At 35.9% G+C, this 17694-nt stretch overlaps 3 protein-coding genes across 7 annotated transcripts in view; 2 read left to right on the forward strand and 1 right to left on the reverse strand.

Moving 5' to 3' along the window:
- LOC134649610 (thioredoxin domain-containing protein) overlaps positions 1-17694 on the forward strand; it is a 270242-nt gene that overhangs the window by 228817 nt on the left and 23731 nt on the right. The window lies entirely within an intron of this gene.
- LOC134649556 (uncharacterized) overlaps positions 1-17694 on the reverse strand; it is a 51091-nt gene that overhangs the window by 20346 nt on the left and 13051 nt on the right. The window lies entirely within an intron of this gene.
- LOC134649632 (uncharacterized) lies at positions 1515-4443 on the forward strand. 3 transcript variants are annotated; one of them, XM_063504470.1, is made up of 4 exons: positions 1515-1531; positions 2979-3155; positions 3557-3729; positions 4211-4443. In XM_063504470.1, the coding sequence occupies exons 1-4, from the start codon at positions 1524-1526 to the stop codon at positions 4390-4392; spliced, it is 540 nt and encodes a 179-aa protein (XP_063360540.1). In that variant the 5' UTR covers positions 1515-1523; the 3' UTR covers positions 4393-4443. The 3 variants fall into 3 exon arrangements, with proteins under 3 accessions (XP_063360540.1, XP_063360538.1, XP_063360539.1); XM_063504468.1 differs by lacking the exon at positions 1515-1531 and adding an exon at positions 1717-1900; XM_063504469.1 differs by lacking the exon at positions 1515-1531 and adding an exon at positions 1717-1900 and having other exon boundaries at positions 3557-3717.

The raw sequence follows: 17694 nt of genomic DNA on the forward strand, positions 1-17694 counted from the left end.
TAGATCTTTCAAAGTAGGTAACGGATTTTGATGTGGTTTTTTAATAGATAGAGTGATCCAAGAGGAAGGTTTATGTATAATTTGTTAACCCGTGTGAAGCCGGGGCGGGTCGCTAGTTATAGTTATAAATAACTAGTACATTCATTTGCAAATATATTAAATAAATGAAACAGTGTGCACCTTTTATGCGTTTGGGTGATACTTATGAAAACAAAGACAAAAAGAGAAGCTGCACCAAATTTCAAGTAAGTTAAACGTAAACGATGATGATGATTGTTTATTTATTTCTAACATTATCAAGATAATGTGTTTTTTATTACGCAGCAATGATTCAATAAACGAGAATACTTACTAAGTGAACCTGTTTTTATTGAAGAACTAATTTTAATCCCATCTGACGTGACAACTTAAACCCGCAACAAGTAAGTAGGTAGGTATATATCTCTAATAAATAGGTATTACAAGATTTTACATTGGGTACGTATTAATGACATACCTAGCTAGCTACTACTACTACTAACTTTATGTTGTTTAGGGGGATTTCTATACGAACGTTTCTGCAGATTGATGACGTAGGTACCTACTTAATTTGCTAAATATATTTCTTTTAATATTATTGTTTCAATTGGTGAATATAAGCATATTCGCGTTAAGTTAATAAAATTGATAGAACGATAATTATTTTTCACTTCAGCAGCTCGAACAAGGGTAGGTACTTTGCTACTTAAAAACAGTGAGCAAAATCGCATTTTGCTCACTGAGTGAGACAAAATGAGCAAAATGCGATTTCGCTCACTGTTTTTAAGTAGCAAAGTACCCTTGTTCGAGCTGCTGAGGTGAAAACTTAATTGTTGGTATATCTTAAGAAAACATGAGTGAATAGGTAAGTGATGAAGAAGGAATACATTTTTCGGGTTCTTTAATATGTTCTCACTGCTGAGGTGAAAAGTTTTGTGAACTACACGAGATCAAAGTTATTTACATCTCGTGCGCTTTTGAGTCCCTTACTACGCTCAAGATTCTAAATTTATTATACTGTTTTTACAGTTTAAATGTACCTACTACTGTTCGTATGCAGTGAACATACCTACCTACGTAGATACGACTTTTTATTGAGAATTGTAATGTCTAAATATAAATTGATCGGTTTCACATTTAGGAGAAGTATTGGTGTGTGTTGGAATGTAACCCACACCACACCCCGCTTTGTTTGTACCACGGAACACAGCACACATTGAAAAACGTTTACGGTACCGTCTCACCGTCCGTTCCATTTCATAGCATAGCCTTTCATACAGAGAACGCGTCTAATCCATTCATCTTACTCCCACTCGACTATTTAACATACAAACTGACGGATTCGAAGTCGTCAGGGACGGAGAACTCCTAGATCAAGTAAATTACTATAATTTAAACCTTACGAGAGAGGTGAATAGCGCGCAGCTGTATTTCGTCACCACGAAATCAACTTTGTTTTTCACAACGAAGGTAGCGATGTAGTAACCTAGTAAGTTTTAGTTATCATGATCAGGTAAAGAGAGGTGCGCGTGTCTACGCGCGAAGTTGGTCACAGCATCATTGTATACCAAGAATATACAAAGCATTTTTAATAAAGGTGTATTTGACCGTGCAGTGATAGTGTATTAAACTCGTAGTACGACTAGTACGAGCAAGCGGGTATGTGAGATGACGCGATAACTGTTAACAGCGGTGTTTTCATGTGTTGTTTATTTTCAATATTACGTCATCGTGCTAATGGAAACCATCTTTAGGCTTGGAATTTTAAGCACTGTACCGTTCTTCATTGATTTATTATCGTGTATTGAAATCAGTTCGGTTCGCAGTTTAGTGTTAACAAGTGTCTGAAGATGTTGAAAGCGTGCTGGGATTGTTGGACAGGGTATGGAATAAAATTTGAATAAATTAGGCTAATTTCAACTTTATTAAATAACAAGCTATGCCCCCGACATCGATCGCACAGGATTTAAATTTACTGAAATTTTAACGTAATATAATCACTAAAATAATCTTAACACAATATCAAGTACCTTCTACCTACTTTTCTATTGTTAAAAACTTTTTAAAGCAAGTGCATCTTAAGAGATGAAAGGCTTTTTTAAATGGGTAGTGTTTTAAACGGTAGGTAGGTACCTAATATAAAATCCCGGTCAATAACCCGCCCATAAAAAGTTAGTAGGCATCTAGACTAGATGTGAATATTTCTTCGACCTTATCCCCTTTAATTTTTAATTTTTATAAACAAAAACATTATAAACTTGTTTCAATATGGTACAAAACAAACAATACATGATACAAAAAGATGGACAGGTAGACGGAAGTAGCCATGACGGAAGTTTTATGATAAACATGACAGGCCTACCTACATAGACAGACACCGTAATTTTCTTAATAGGTAATATCAATATATAAAATGATTATTCATTCATATGGTTATTTTATATAAACCCGCAAAATCCATATTGTCGTGTAAAAAAGTACTACAAACTCAAACTTTTTAAAGATGCGTTCCTCGCAGCTACAAAAATTTCCAGACGTGACCCAAATGTCAATGTCAACGTTACGTCATTCAGTGTAATTGTATTTTTTTTTTCAATGTTATTATTATTTTGGACGACAAATGAATAATAATGTATGAAAGTGAATCATATTTTATGAAGACTGCGTTTATCCTCAATAAAAATAAGATAAGATAAAAGATTGTTTATTCAAGTAGGCATAATTACAATGCGCTTATGAACGTCAAATAAAGTTAAATAAAATTAGATAAAGTTACAATTGATAGTAAATGCTGTTATCTTTATAACGTTGGACACGGTTAATAAGTGACACTTGAATCAATATCTCTGATAGGTTAGCTCGGCTGTTCATAAGTTGTTACTAGTTTCCGACCGGGATATTTTAAAATAGGTAATCTGTTGTATAATATTGGAGACTAAAGTTAGTTATTATTGATTTAGAAGCGGTGTGGAAAATGGGCGTGGTGATGGCGTATATGACACTCAGTTGAATGGAGGCAGCGAGAGCGTTCCCCTGCGGCCGGCGCGATCGACAGAAAGAAACATGTTTGTGATACCGCGGGCGCTGAGCTACGGAGATTCCTTGGAGGTCTCTTGCACTATCAATGATCCTAACAGGTATGCATTCATCAATTCTAGGTCAAGTCATAGGTAGTAAATTTACTTAAGTGTAAAATGCCCCTTTTATTCATACAACTTAGCAAACCAGTGATAAATTTTGTCCCTGTTTTATCAAACACAAATGTCTTGAAATGATGGATAAAGATAAACTATTATCAAGGGCTTGTTAGATTTGACAAGCATTTATGAATAACAAACACTATTCATGTCTAAAAAATATTTTTTATATGAAGTTTTGATTTCAACATGTTCAATTATTGTAAAGGATAAAATTTCATTAAAAGATATTGTTTCTAATTGAAAGGGTTTTTAATTTTTAAACCAGCCTGATAAATAATGTACCTATCTAAGTATTCAAAATAAAACACCATTGAAAAGGAAACTTTTCTTATTTCCAGATTCACTGCCAATTTGTTGACGGGATCACCGTGGCCAGACAATAATAATATTGCCTGTCAAATAGATAGTGATTTCCAGAGAAATGAAATAGCGGTCAGAGTCATAGAAAATGGTCAGCAAGCCATTCCAGAATCTGACCAGGTTAAAGGCCAAGCCAATGGTATGATGTCAGGTATTTATGTTTTAATTTTATTATAAACGTTGCCTAATTCCAAAGGACAAACTGGTATGTCTACTGTTTTTAATGCTGATTTAGCAAAACAGGCACAAATATTATAATAATAAAGAAATTATTAATTGTGTAAGTTTTCAGTTTGTCTGGATCACACTTCAAAATACTCGTAGTCATTGTATGGAATTATATAGCATCAAACAGGCATCTTTTGTAATTTTAAGACTATTTCTTTAAAGGCTAATATCTACTAATCATCTCAGAAATGTGTAATTCATACTGAGTTGCACATTTTTTCTAACAATCAATGTTACTGTTATCCCCTAGACTAGAATAACAACAAAAATATTGCCTGACCCCCATTTATTCTTATCCATAAACTGATTGAACGAAAATTATTTCATAGGTTGACAAAAGGTTCACTGAATCAACTATGAATGCCAATGACAATGAAAAATTAAATTTGATTGTTTTGTTTCAGGTTCCTCAGATGTATTATTAGAATTCAAATTTCAAGGAGGCTATGGAAGAACTACTGTGGAAATGTATATAAATCGATCATTTTTAGATGTCCTTCAATTGAAACATGATGTTGAAAAAATAACATTTTTGGAAATGTTAGGTGATGTGAAGGTTACCGGACTAAATTTTAAATTTGCTTAATAATCATGTACATAATATTTATGTATACATATTTTTATTAGATAATCATCAATTCATACAATTATGTAATTTAATTTTTCCTGTGTTAATGCTAAAAAACTCGCAATTTTGAACCCATTTTAAATAGTTATGACAATACTTTTACATATTTTTTGTTTAATCACTGCAGAATAGTTCGATTACAAATATATTATAATGCTTAAAGGTTGTGTTAAAATTGATAAATGGCATTGTATGAGCACATTGAGATATTTGTTGTAATATTGATCCCATAGATAGATGCTTGTTGTAATTATTATAGTGATGACGCATTTGGTATTAATTTATGTGAAATTACTTACTTATATTCAAGTACAGTAATTGAATAGTTATAATCACGACTGTATTAATTAGGATGATTATAATGTCTTTATTTGATTTTGCTTTGTTTCGTAAGTACATATTAGTAATTAATTTTGATATCATACATTAAAATAAATTAATTAAACCTCATACAGCGCATTTTTTGACAACGTGTTGAACTCATAAACGTTACGATCTTAACGCCACAGAAATATAAGAAGATGTAGGGTAATTACGTAATTTAGTCTTCCGCGCTCATGAGGTTAATTACTTTGGCCCACTGTTCCGCAAATCCGCATGTACTAACAGCACTTAACTGGGCATCTGTGAACCTTACGTCTTTGTAATACGGATTACGGATAGTCAGTTAACAGTGTCGACAATTGTATTAAGTATATATTAACCGACTCGTGCTATCTTGGCCCTTGAGTAACAGACTTCACACCGACATATGCAAAGCCAGTTCTGGATGGAACTTCGTGTTTCTGATACGATCTGCTGTTGTCTATTATCAACCAGGATATTTAATTTTATGCGTGTGTACTTGTTTATATGTTGTGCATCTGATGTTGTATTTTTAAACGCTAATTTGATTTTATGCAGTAATACATCGATTGTTCTTTTAATCTATTTTTTTTAATGTAATCCTATATATTTATAACATAACAACCTGACAGTTGGCTAAGTGTTAAGTGTGTTAACACTTTCAGTGCCCATTTTCTTGGCAGTGAATGTGTTAATCAACTTGTCATGCGATGTTGCCGTCGCGGAGCCTTTCTCACTTGATCTGTACAGCAAATAGTATGATTACCTAAGCAATATAATTTAACTCAGATTTAACTTCATACAAATTGAGCTGTTTCTAATTTGCCCACCACGCATGTAAAAATTATACGAGTAAGTGACATTTGAAATTTCATTTAATAGTTAACCGTATCGCCCAATAAATTCTAAGTTTTCCAATGACGGGGACGGTGATTATGATTGCATAATGTAAACTAGTTAGGAATTATGTTATTAATATAAGCCCACCGTTGTAAACGCTATCAGACCAGCTATCACGGTCGCATTTTTATCACCTGTCATGCTATGCGTCACTTTCGCACTTACATATTTGTTAGAACGTGACAGCCATGGTGACAAATGATAAAGAGCCGGCCATCTTAGCCCTACAGGATATAAATTGTGCAATTGTGTAACTGTAAACTTAAATTTAATAGCACTGTCTAATAAAAAACAGAATGTTTGGAATTGTAGAAAAGTTTTAAAATGTAAAACAATTTTCTCATATACCTAGGTATGTTTTATGTTTCCTGAAATATAAGCATTTAGTCCCGCATTGTCACTAATTTATGTACCTATGTGTTATACTGTGCCGTCTGTGCCTTATACGCCGTTAGTATTATGTAAATATGTATGTAAAGATTAAGATGTAACGTTTTTGTATGTAATAGCAGTAGGTAAATAATAAAGTGATTAAAGCAGTTTGCACTTCAAGTCTAGCCTTTAGCAAACATAGATAAAATACCTACGTTACATTTCAATACGTCAACTCATAACGCCCATGTCGGTAACGTTAACACGTTTGCAAATCCAAATAAAGGATGTTTAATATAGATTGTCAGTTCTCAATAGTTTTACCCTCAACTTTTTATACGTGTCACACATAGATAACACGCGTTTACATATAGGTATTAGGTAGGTATATTATTATTAAAAGTAACTTTAACTGAAGTTTCGTATATTTTATTCTTCTTCTTGTGAAGGGATCATAACTATTTAGATAATACACTCGGGTGCAAAGAAATCGGACCACCCCAGCATTTTCAACATTTTTTCAATTTGTGTAAAAACTGTAACCTCGATCATGATAATTTAAATACCACGTGGTAGATAATTTTCTGCCCTATCAAATGACATCAATATTCAGGAGTGGGGATGGATATTGTGCAAAATATGGGCCTGGAAATCACCCCCCTCCAACTGCCTCATTAGCGCATGCACTAATTGACCACTTATCATTAGGTATAAAAACAGTCATTATCATTGTTTATGCATCATTCGTGATTGGTACGTCTTCCTGAACACTACTCTCATCGCCTGAACCTGGAAAAACTGGAGAAAAATGGATACTACCTCGACTGAAGCCGGCCAAGCAGTTGCCCTATTGCAGGGAGGGCTTAGTCAACGTGCAGTGGCTCGACAACTCAACCTATCGAAGTCATCGGTTCAACGTGTCTTCCAGAGATTCCGCGTAGATCAGACGTTATCCAGAAGACCCGGAACTGGCAGAACTCGCATCACTTCTGAGAGAGATGACCGTTTCATCGTTCTTACCTCGCTACGAAATCGTCGACTGAATGCCGTTCAGCTTCAGCAGAAGCTCCTAGAGACCAGGAATGTGTCTATCAGCCGATGGACAGTTAGAAGACGACTGAAGGAGAAGGAATTGACAGCTCACAGAGCTGCAAATGGCCCAAAACTCACCCCAATACATCGTGGACAACGACGCGTCTTCGCTCGCGAACATGAAGAATGGACCCTTCAGCAATGGAGTTCCGTACTTTTTTCCGACGAGTGCAGGATAACTTTGTCTGGCAATGACGGACGGGTACGAGTCTACCGAAGACCTGGGGAGCGGTTCTCTCAATGCTGCATCGAGGAACGTGTTGCTTATGGTGGGGGGTCAATCATGGTCTGGGCTGGTATTTCTTTGGAAGCGAAGACGGACATTGTGTTCATCACAGGGCCAGGTACCAGACCGAATTCAGGCGGTTTGACTGCACGTCGGTACGTGGAGGAAATCCTGGCTGATCATGTGGTCCCATTTGCGGGTTATATCGGCGATGAGTTCATCCTCATGCAAGATAACGCTCGGCCGCATACAGCCCGGATCACTAAGGAGTACTTGGAGGAGGTCGGCATCAGAGTCATGGAGTGGCCAGCCCGCAGTCCTGACCTAAACCCGATCGAGCACATTTGGGACGAGCTGAAAAGAAGAATCCGGGCCAGAAATCCCGCCCCTGAATCCTTACTGGAGCTAAAGACTGCGATCGAAGAAGAATGGGCGGGCATCCCTCAAGACACTGTAAAAAAATTCATAAGATCAATGAAAAACCGAATGACTGCATGTCGTAGGGCTAGAGGAGGCAATATACGGTATTAAAATGCTGAAAATTGTTTTAATTTTTACTTGATATCTTTAGAATCGCAGTTTTCCCATTATGCATAAGTTTCACTCCAGTATGCATTTTTAGGGTGACAAAGTTCTTAGCCCTGAAAGCCTGAAAATATTGGAAGTAAACCTGTGAAAAGCACATCAATTTATAGAGGAAAAGCCAACCTTTCATTAGGTATATAATATGTCACAGTAGCACATACAGTTTTTACAGAAATTGAAAAAATGATAAAAATGCTGGGGTGGTCCGATTTCTTTGCACCCGAGTGTATTTTGCCAATATCTTGCATTTTATTAATATTGTGGTACCTAGATATCACAGGTTTTTAAGTATTACTTCAACTAGTTGAAATAAAATTTATAAAAGCGGTAACCAGTACTATTATTTAGTTTTTGATATTGTTAAGTCAAAATGTTATTTACTTACTGTTTTATTTATGAAGCTTCAACGCGTATACAGTTTCAGCAGTTTACATGTATGTCGATAATTATGCATCTTTTGTAGTTGTCTCCGATACCCTAAGTACCATCAGCATCACAACGGTATTTGTATACTAGTGAACCGCCCCGGCTTCGCACGGGTTAACAAATTATAGATAAACATTGCTCTTGAATCACTCTATCTATTAAAAAAAACCGCATCAAAATTCGTTGCGCAGTTTTAAACATCTAAGCATACATACAGATAGACAGACAGCGGGAAGCAACTTTGTTTTATACTATGTAGTGATAAAGGCATAGTTAATTTTCAGCAACAGGTATGTATTTTTTTTTTCATATACCTAAAGGATGACTCACGTTAGACCGGTCCGTGCCGGAGCTTCCAGAGCTTCGTTTTATATGGAAAGCATCACGTGATCATATTCATATTCATATTTATTTATTGCAACCATGGTATTTTTATAGATATTACAATGTTTGGGTAGTTCCACATGGACCCTGGGAGGGCATAGCAAACATACATGCTTAGGATCTAATCTTAAATCTATGTGTAGGGGAGGGCGGGGTTCGACGTGCCGATTTCACTAAAACGCAAGATATCTTCCGCATTATCTAAGTAAAAAATATCTTTTTTGAAGTATGTTATGTGAAATATTATGTAGTTTTTGAAACAATGGGCTGTCTTTAATCATATGCGTATTTAATTAAATTATGAGCAATGTTATACAAAAAGTCAGAGGAGCACAACTTACCCCATCAAGGGGCGGGTTGTGTCGATGATGAGGTAAGTTGTGCCGCTTATATTTATAATATGTTAAAGTAGACTTTTTGGGTTTTAAAACAGCAATAAAATGTGTAATTTAATAATAGCGTGTATTTATCAAAAAATTAACAACTAGTAACTTACACAAATTTATATATGTAAAAACATTGTACTTTTTTAATGAGATCAACAGAGCAACTTGTCTATTTGAAACAAAAACTTCAAAAAATAAACATTAAACTTAATATTTAGCAATTATTTTTCTAAATTAACAAAATAAACATAAGTTTCTTCTTGTAACACACATTTTCTAATGTAGTAATTTATATATCTCAACAGGATATCATATGTTACCTTATTTAAAAAATCTACATAACGTTAATCAGTCATAAATCAGTCTATAAGGTAAACCTGAGGTATCTTATTAGATATTACAAAGTTATATTATTTTTATTATTCGATTGAGTCAGAAAAATCAGAAAAGCAATTTGGGCAAGTATATATCGTGCAATTTTCATCAGTGGTGCATTTTGAATGTGCCCAGTGTTTGCATATAGTGCATTGTATCCACTCCTCTCCTGGTCGCGAGTTAGAATAGGAGTCACAACAAATAAGACAATAGCATTCATCGTCATCTTCTTCATCTGTTTCTTGCAATACTTTTCTTTTTGCTGATTTGTTTCCTGTTTTTTTTGCGTTATTTTTTGTTTTCTTTTTGGTACTTTTTCCCTTTCCTTTCCCTTTCTTGCTTGTAACTGTTTCCACTTTTTTTTTCTTATTTGCTTGTTCTTCGGCTATCGCATTCTTTTCTGGGGTGTCGGTAAGAACGGCACTCTTTCTGATTCTTCGTTTACGCCCTGTTACCACTCGAGGTGGAGCTTTGGGTAGTGGTCTAATACTTTCTGGTAAGAAAGGGGCATCTTTAGATGTTCCTGGTTGTGGTTCGTCATCATGAGCTGCAAAGGATGGGTCTGGTTCCGTTTCGGTCTGTTCTGTGGTGCTTATATGTCTGATATTGCAAACACCAGTTTGAGAATTTTGCTCCGAAGATTCTTGAAAAACATCTGGGCTAGACGCTGTAGATTCGTTAGTCGTTTGTTGCAGTCCTGATGGGCCAGGTTGATTCGCGAGATCTATGGATTCATTTTCTGGCTCTGGACGATCGGTAACAAAAGACGGTGCAAAATCATTATCTGTAAAAATGTTTCGATCATATGGCCAAACGCCAGTTTTCTTAAAAGCGTTTGTGATATTTGTAGGAGTCGATGCCAAAGGCCAAGCATATCTTACCATGCCTGGAATTTCGTAGATAGACATCACTTTGCCGGGGTTATTACGAAGCCAGTTTTCTTGTGCTTTGGCACAATATGCTTTGAATGGGCCATTGATGCCCACATCGAGTGGTTGAAGGCGGTGAGTGCAATGCGGCGGAAAAGATAACATAATCACTGAATTGTTCTTCGCTTTCTCAATCACTTCGATGTCGATATGGGATGCATGGTTGTCTAGAAGCAATAGCACTGGTTCTGAAGCGGTAGGTTTAGTGTATTTTATGAAGTGATCTAAATATACTAGAAATTCTTTGCTTGTCATCCACCCTGAGCTATTGCCAGCTCCAATACACTCCATTGGGCCGTCACGGATAAAGATGCTTTTGAATTTCAGGCGCGGAAAAATAAACATGGGTGGTATGCTGTTTCCTATTGCACTCACCGCCAATTCCACTGTCACTAATGTACCACGCTCTGCAGATACGATGGCACCCACTTGCTTCACACCCTTTTTAGCAATAATTTTTTTCGGCTTCAAGACTGTTGTAACACCTGTTTCGTCTAAATTCCAAATTCGTGAAGGGGTGAAGTGGTACTTGTCAAGTACGCTGCCAAGTTTATCGAAAAAATTGCTAACATTGTGCTTATTAAACGACGTCGCCCGTCCTGCGCTTGTAGCTTCTGGAGTCCTTATGGAAAGAGTCGGATTTCTCTGCATGAAGTTTGTAAACCAGTCTTTACCAGCCATGCGGTTTTTATGCCACGACGGGGGAATATTTTCTTTATTGAATTTTAAAGCGCATTCATAAGCAAGCTTTTTAACCTGTTCAGGTAAAAGACCGAAGTAAATTGTGGAGCATCTTAATAAATACGAAGCTAAGACCGCCTCTTCTTCAGCATTGAACACCAACTTACGGATATATCCAACTGTAGGAGTTTGTCCGAGCTGAAGTTTCTTGACATATCTTTGTAATGTAGCATAGCATATTTCCAGTTCACGAGCTACAGTTTTTAATTTTCGCCCGTCATTTATAACAGCTTCAGCGGCTTTTTGGAGTAAGTCTTGAGAAGTGGTACCCCTATTTGTCTTCCTTTTGTAAACTCTCATCCTAAAAACAATACAAATAATAATTAGATTTATGTGGGGTTAGTTGTGCCCTAAACGGGGTTCGTTGTGCCGCGGCACAATGTACCTCCAACCATCGGCACTTTTAACCCCCTTAGCAACACAACAACTAACAAACCGATATCAAAAAACAAGTTGAACACAGCGTTATTACACATTATCCTCACGATTCTTTAATAAACTGTCAACACTTTATCCACACACTTAAAACAATAGGTTGCAAAATGACAGAAACAGACCAAAAAACATAAACAAGAAAATATTTACTTACGTAGCACCGGGAAGGCACGTGGCGGCGAGCTACTCAGACCGCGGCGCTGACGCAACTAAAATGGCCGCCGAATATGCGCGTGGGTAAAGCAGTTTTCGACGCAACAACGGAATATGTCTATCTCTTTTCCTCTTTGAGATATTCTCATCGGCACAACCTACCCGCGGCACGTTGAACCCCACCCTCCCCTATAATATAAAAGTAAGTATATAAGTCAATTAATTGTCAATATGTGTATTCAATACAAATAGGCAACGATTTAATTATTAAGTAATGTCTAGTTAATGAGTATATAGTAATCAGAATGTAGATTTAATGTAGTAAAAGTGGGTTAATGCAGTATGTCAACAAATTGATTCATTTTAACCTTACTTACAAATAATGGTCGAATTTAATATTAGTGCACAAAATTAGTGGTGTTGCTAAACGGACGGGTCAGTAAAAAAATCTTCTAAATTGTAGTAGCATTTGTCAATCAAATAAGTTTTAAGTCTAGTCAAAAAGGTTTTGTTACATTTTTCTGCTTTTATGCTGTTATCTATTCTGTTGTACACTTTTATGGCCATAGCGTACGGACTTGAGCTGTATAATTTTAATTTAGAGTCTGTTATTGCTACCAGGTTATTTTTAAATCGGGATTCATATCGTCGCGGCTGATCTTCGATATAGGTAAATAGGTTTGAGTTTTCTCTAACAAATTTACCCATTTCCAAGATATATATAGAGGTCAGCGTGAGAAGTTTGTATTCCCTAAAAATACGGTAAGCAGCTTTCTGGGCAGTATATATTAGCTAATATTCTTATACATTTTTTTTGAAGTATAAATAAGTCTTTCACATCTGTACTATTTCCCCAAAGTATTATACCATATTTAAGCCACGAGTAGGTATACGCGTAGTATGCGGTAAGCGCGGACTGAAAATCCGTCGTTCTCTTAAGCTCTTTCAAGGCATAAATAAAAGATGACAATTTTGTTTTTATTTTGGCGATATGCTTTTTCCAATTTATATTAGTATCGATATCAAACCCTAACAGTGTTGCCGTCTCTGTGCATTCCAAGTCCACTCCGTTAAGCGTTACTTTTATGTCTAGGGGTTTTTTTTGATGCGGCCTAAATTGAATGATTTTGGTTTTGGATATGTTTAATTTTAGATTGTGGTCTTCCATCCATTCTATCAGCGAAGTTAGTGTTAGGGTTATTTCATTGTTGATGCTCGTGCTGTCTTTGCATGAAGTAAGGAGAGATACGTCGTCTGCGAAGAGAACGCAGGTATAGTCGTTTCTTATAGCTTTTGGAATGTCGTTAATATATATTAAGAATAACAAACATGCGAGTACTCCACCCTGGGGGATGGAATGGGTCATATAGTGTGCGTCAGATCGAAAGCGTTTAATTTCTCTTGTTGTCAAGTCAACATTTTCAATTTCTACATATTGTTGTCTATTTTTTAGGTAAGATACGAACCATTTATGTGTGATTCCCCTCACCCCTATTCCCCAAAGTTTGTTTAAGAGTATATCATGTTGGACCATGTCATAGGCCTTGGACATATCTAGCAATATTCCGATAGCGTATTCTTTATCATTTAATGTGGTTAATATATCTTGAACGTATTTGTATACTGCTAAGGTCGTAGATCGGTTTTTTCTGAACCCGTTTTGCGCGTCATCGAAGATGTTATACTTTTCGCAAAAAGAGTATAAGCGTTTATTCATTGCGGATTCGAATATCTTTGAGGTCGTTGGTAAGAGAGCCACTGGGCGATAATTATTAGGGTCAGTTTTGGAACCTTTTTTATGTATTGGCTTAATTAAAGATTTTTTTAGAAGGTCCGGATATAATCCTGTACTAAAAGATTGGTTTATTAAAAAGTGTAAAGGGAAAGTTAGTTCTTCTACACATTTTTTGAAAATAATTGGTGGCAGCTCGTCTATTCCATGACTTACTTTATTTTTTAGTTTCATTATTATTGATTTAATTTCTTTCGGGTATACCGGGGTCAAATAAAATGTGTTTACAGTGGGTAGAACTACAGGCCGGCCGCGCGGTGGGTGGCCTACGTTGGCCGAGCCCACGGTCGCAAAAAATGTGTTGAAGTTATTCGATACAGTTTTAGGATCGGACGTAAGTTTATTATGGATCGCTAGTTCTATATTTTGTCGAGTGCGTATTTGATTTTTGTTCGTGCGCTCTTTTATTAATTGCCACATGGCTTTTACTACGTTATCGGACTTTCGTATTTTTTTGGTGTATTGTATTTTCTTAGATGCGGTTATAGCTCTTTTAAGCAGCTTTTCATATTGTTTATAATGTCGAGTTAGTATATCATTTTTTGTTTGTGTAACTAAGGTTTTTAAGTGCCTTTTTGCTCGGCATGAGATTTTTATACCCTTCGTGAGCCAGGGTTTTTTAAAATGTGTGTTGACCTTGATTTGTTCAATAGGAATGCAGTTGTTAAGGATATTTATTAGGGTGTCATTGAATATTTTATAATTTTGGTTAATGTCATGATTCGGATTAATAAGTTTGTTCCAGTCTATACCTTGTAGTTTTATTTTGAAAGCTTGGATGTTTTCCTCAGTAAATAGTCTTTTACTTATTTTGAGAGAGCTATTATCCCTTTGATGTTTATGTATGTGGATGCTTATTTCAGTACTTTTATGGTCAGAAAATCCAAGGTCGGATATATCAGTTTTTAATATGGTATCAGTGAAGTTCGTGAAAATCAGGTCTAAGCACGTGGACGTAGTGTTTGTAACTCGGGTCGGGGCTTTAATATGTTGAATAAAAAGGTATTCTAGCATATGATCGATAAGGCGTCTTGATTGGTTAGTATTTTGCAGTATATCTAAGTTAAAATGCCCGCCAATTATAATTTTTTTGCCCTGGTCTTTTTTTGATAAGAGATCTAATACCCGTGACAGCTGTTTAAAAAAGATTTCGGCCTCTCTACTATTCCAGTAAATAACAATAATCAAAATATTTAGTTTACTTAAATCTATAGCTGAGATTTCAATAACATATTCGATGGACATGTCCACGATATCCCTACGTTCGGTAAATTCTATATTATCGCGCAACAGTATGCAACAGCCGCCTCCCGTGTAGTTAGTCCTATTGAATGACGACGCGATGACGTAATTGCTAAAGTGAATTAATTGTTGTTTTTCTTTAGATAACCACGTCTCTGTGAGGCATAGTACATTGTAGTTATTGTGATGTTTGCTCAAAAATGCTTCTAAGATAACCTGTTTGTTGAAAAGACTTTGCATGTTCTGGTACATAATTTTAAATTGATTTTTTAAGTCGTCGGTAAGTGTGTTAGTATCTCGTTCAGAGTTACTATCGAAAAAACGTGGTATTTTGTGGCGTCGTCGAGGTATTAAGTGATATGCTGGTGCCGCCGCCGCCGGTGCAGCCCCCGTCGCCGGTGCTGCCCCCGTCGCCGGTGCTGCCGCCGTCGCCAGTGCTGCCGCCGGTTAGTTCATGTTCTATTGGAGTGCATAGTCGGTGTGGAACCTCAGAAGTGATAGACGCATTGGTGCATGGTGTCATCGTAACGGATTGCAGTGTGGATTTATTAGTGTCGAAGCTATCACCTGATCACCTGTCATTTACCATAGAAAAGTAAGCGCCGGAAGCTCCGGCCCGGACACGGCCCGGTCTAACGTGAGTCATCCTTTATAGTAATTTAATGCTATTATGTTAGTATGGATTAGTATTGATAGTCCCCACTCTTGTATAGAGAGATGCGCTCTACTATGCTCTTAAATAATCACTTATAATTCCAGCCTTATTGCATCGAAATAAGGTCTACCAATTGATTATTTAGTCAAATTAAATATTATTAATTAACGAACATAGGTCAGTTTGTTTTAGATTGTCTCCTAATATTGATTCATTCATCTTATTTATTTGCTTTTATACTTATTAGGTGACCCTATTGACGTTGTCCTGGCCGAAGGTCAAATAGTTTGGTAACTATACATACATCGAATGAAATTTACACTAGGGGTTCAGTTCAGACTATAGAAACAGTGTCAGGTAGGGGGACAACGTACATATGACATTACGCAGCAATAGCGTTGTTGTAGGTAACACGGGCATTATATTTAACTCACCAAGACCAAACAATTGAAAACTATGACATTACTAGCTATTGCCCGCGATTTCGTACGCGTGGATTAGTATATTGGTGGTTATATATATATATTATACATTAGCTTAGTTAGAATATTATGCAGCAAAAGATAGCAGTAGGAACGGTTAATCATTTGTTCATTATCATAGGTTATTATCATTACAATAAAATTTGCACCCCAAGACAAACTTTCATCCCCTGTTTAACCCTCTTGGGGGTTGAATTTCCTAAAACGACGCAATTACTTTTTTTTGTAATCGGCTATTATGCCTTTCTAAGCAGTTTCAAAGCATTTGTAATGGATTCAAACTTTCAACCCCTTAGGGAATGAATGAATTGTCAAAAACGCTGGAATTACTTTTCATGTATTTTAATAATATCCCCATGTACAAAGTTTCAAGTCCCACGCTCGAAATTCTTTTTGATATCCATACAAACTATCAACCCCTTTTCCACCACCTTAGGGGATGAATTTCCAAAAACGCCGAAATTAGTTTTCTTGTATTTTAATAATATATCTTTTCACGAAGTTTCAAATTCCTAGCTTAAAATAAAACTTGAACCCCATACAAACTTTCATCTCCCTTTTAACCCCCTTAGAGGTTGAATTTCTCAAAATCGCTTCTTATCTCTTGTTCACTTTATAAATGTAACCTGGTGTGCAAATTTCAACTTTCTATCTTTTGTAGTTTAGGCTCTGCGTGGATGAATCAGTCAGTCAGTCAGGAGTCAGGACACTTGCATTTATATATTTAGAATAAATATTTTTCATATAGGTATATACAAACACATGTACGGTACCAATAGAGAGATTGGTTACTTGTGCTATAGATTTTACCTTCACTCGACCATCTTCCAATATAAGTTTTTCCACTTTATCAATATTTTCTTGTGAAGTAGCTACTACAGGCCGGCCAGGTCTAGGGTCATCTTCAATACTCTCCCTTCCGCGTTTAAACTCGCTTGACCACTTTTGAATGGTAGATAAAGAAGGAGCAGACTCACGGTAAACACAATCCATTTCCTCTTTTATGGTTTTTTGATTTTTACCCTGTTTTGTCAAGAATTTTATCACGTATCGATGTTCTAATTTAGTTAACATTGTCAATTCGCACAGGATGTTCATGTTTGTTCAGCAATTGCAGAAAAACAAAAGACTATCTCGGTTCGAATTATACTTTTTTTTAATGTCAATGAATAAACCTTAGCGGCCAGTAACGAAAGAAATTTTAGAAGAGGTCGTAAGATATCAATACCGAGAATATTTTGAACGCCCCTCGTAATATTCATATCATAATGCCTTATTTACTCTCAGTCTATGCTTTAAATAATATCCTTATTAACTCCGTTGTTTATTATGAATGCATCTTTCGGGAAATAACATACAGAAATAGTAGGAGCATTGACGTAAATGTAGATAAATTTTAATTCATATTAATAATAACAGTTTATGAATGAATTAGTTGTCCGTCTATTATGATTTTCCGGGTATAATTTGTATGTGTGTACACATAATGTAGTTTTAGGTAAGTACTTTAAATCAAAATTTGTTTCAATTGAAATTTCCCATTTAGTTTAGTATATCAATTAGCAGAAATTATGAAACAACTTTACTAAATTGTCGCTAAATCAGGAAAAGCATAGGAAAACATAAATTTAAAAATTCAGTAGGGTAATTCCGGGGTAGATCCAAAAGGGCGAGATTGCCCATCGTAATATTTCATGGTTCTGATGACTAGATGTCGCTAGTTTTTCTTTAGTATACACT

Source organism: Cydia amplana, chromosome 7, assembly GCF_948474715.1.
Source record: "Cydia amplana chromosome 7, ilCydAmpl1.1, whole genome shotgun sequence".
Taxonomy (NCBI): Eukaryota; Metazoa; Arthropoda; class Insecta; order Lepidoptera; family Tortricidae; genus Cydia; species Cydia amplana.

What these genes read in the sequence shown, in the direction of transcription:
- LOC134649632 (XM_063504468.1), top strand. Translation starts at nt 1,869, where the DNA reads ATGTTGAAAGCGTGCTGGGATTGTTGGACAGG. An exon ending in ACTATCAATGATCCTAACAG is followed by an intron (nt 3,156 to 3,556) that starts GTATGCATTCAT and finishes TCTTATTTCCAG; the next exon opens with ATTCACTGCCAATTTGTTGA. An exon ending in AGCCAATGGTATGATGTCAG is followed by an intron (nt 3,730 to 4,210) that starts GTATTTATGTTT and finishes GTTTTGTTTCAG; the next exon opens with GTTCCTCAGATGTATTATTA.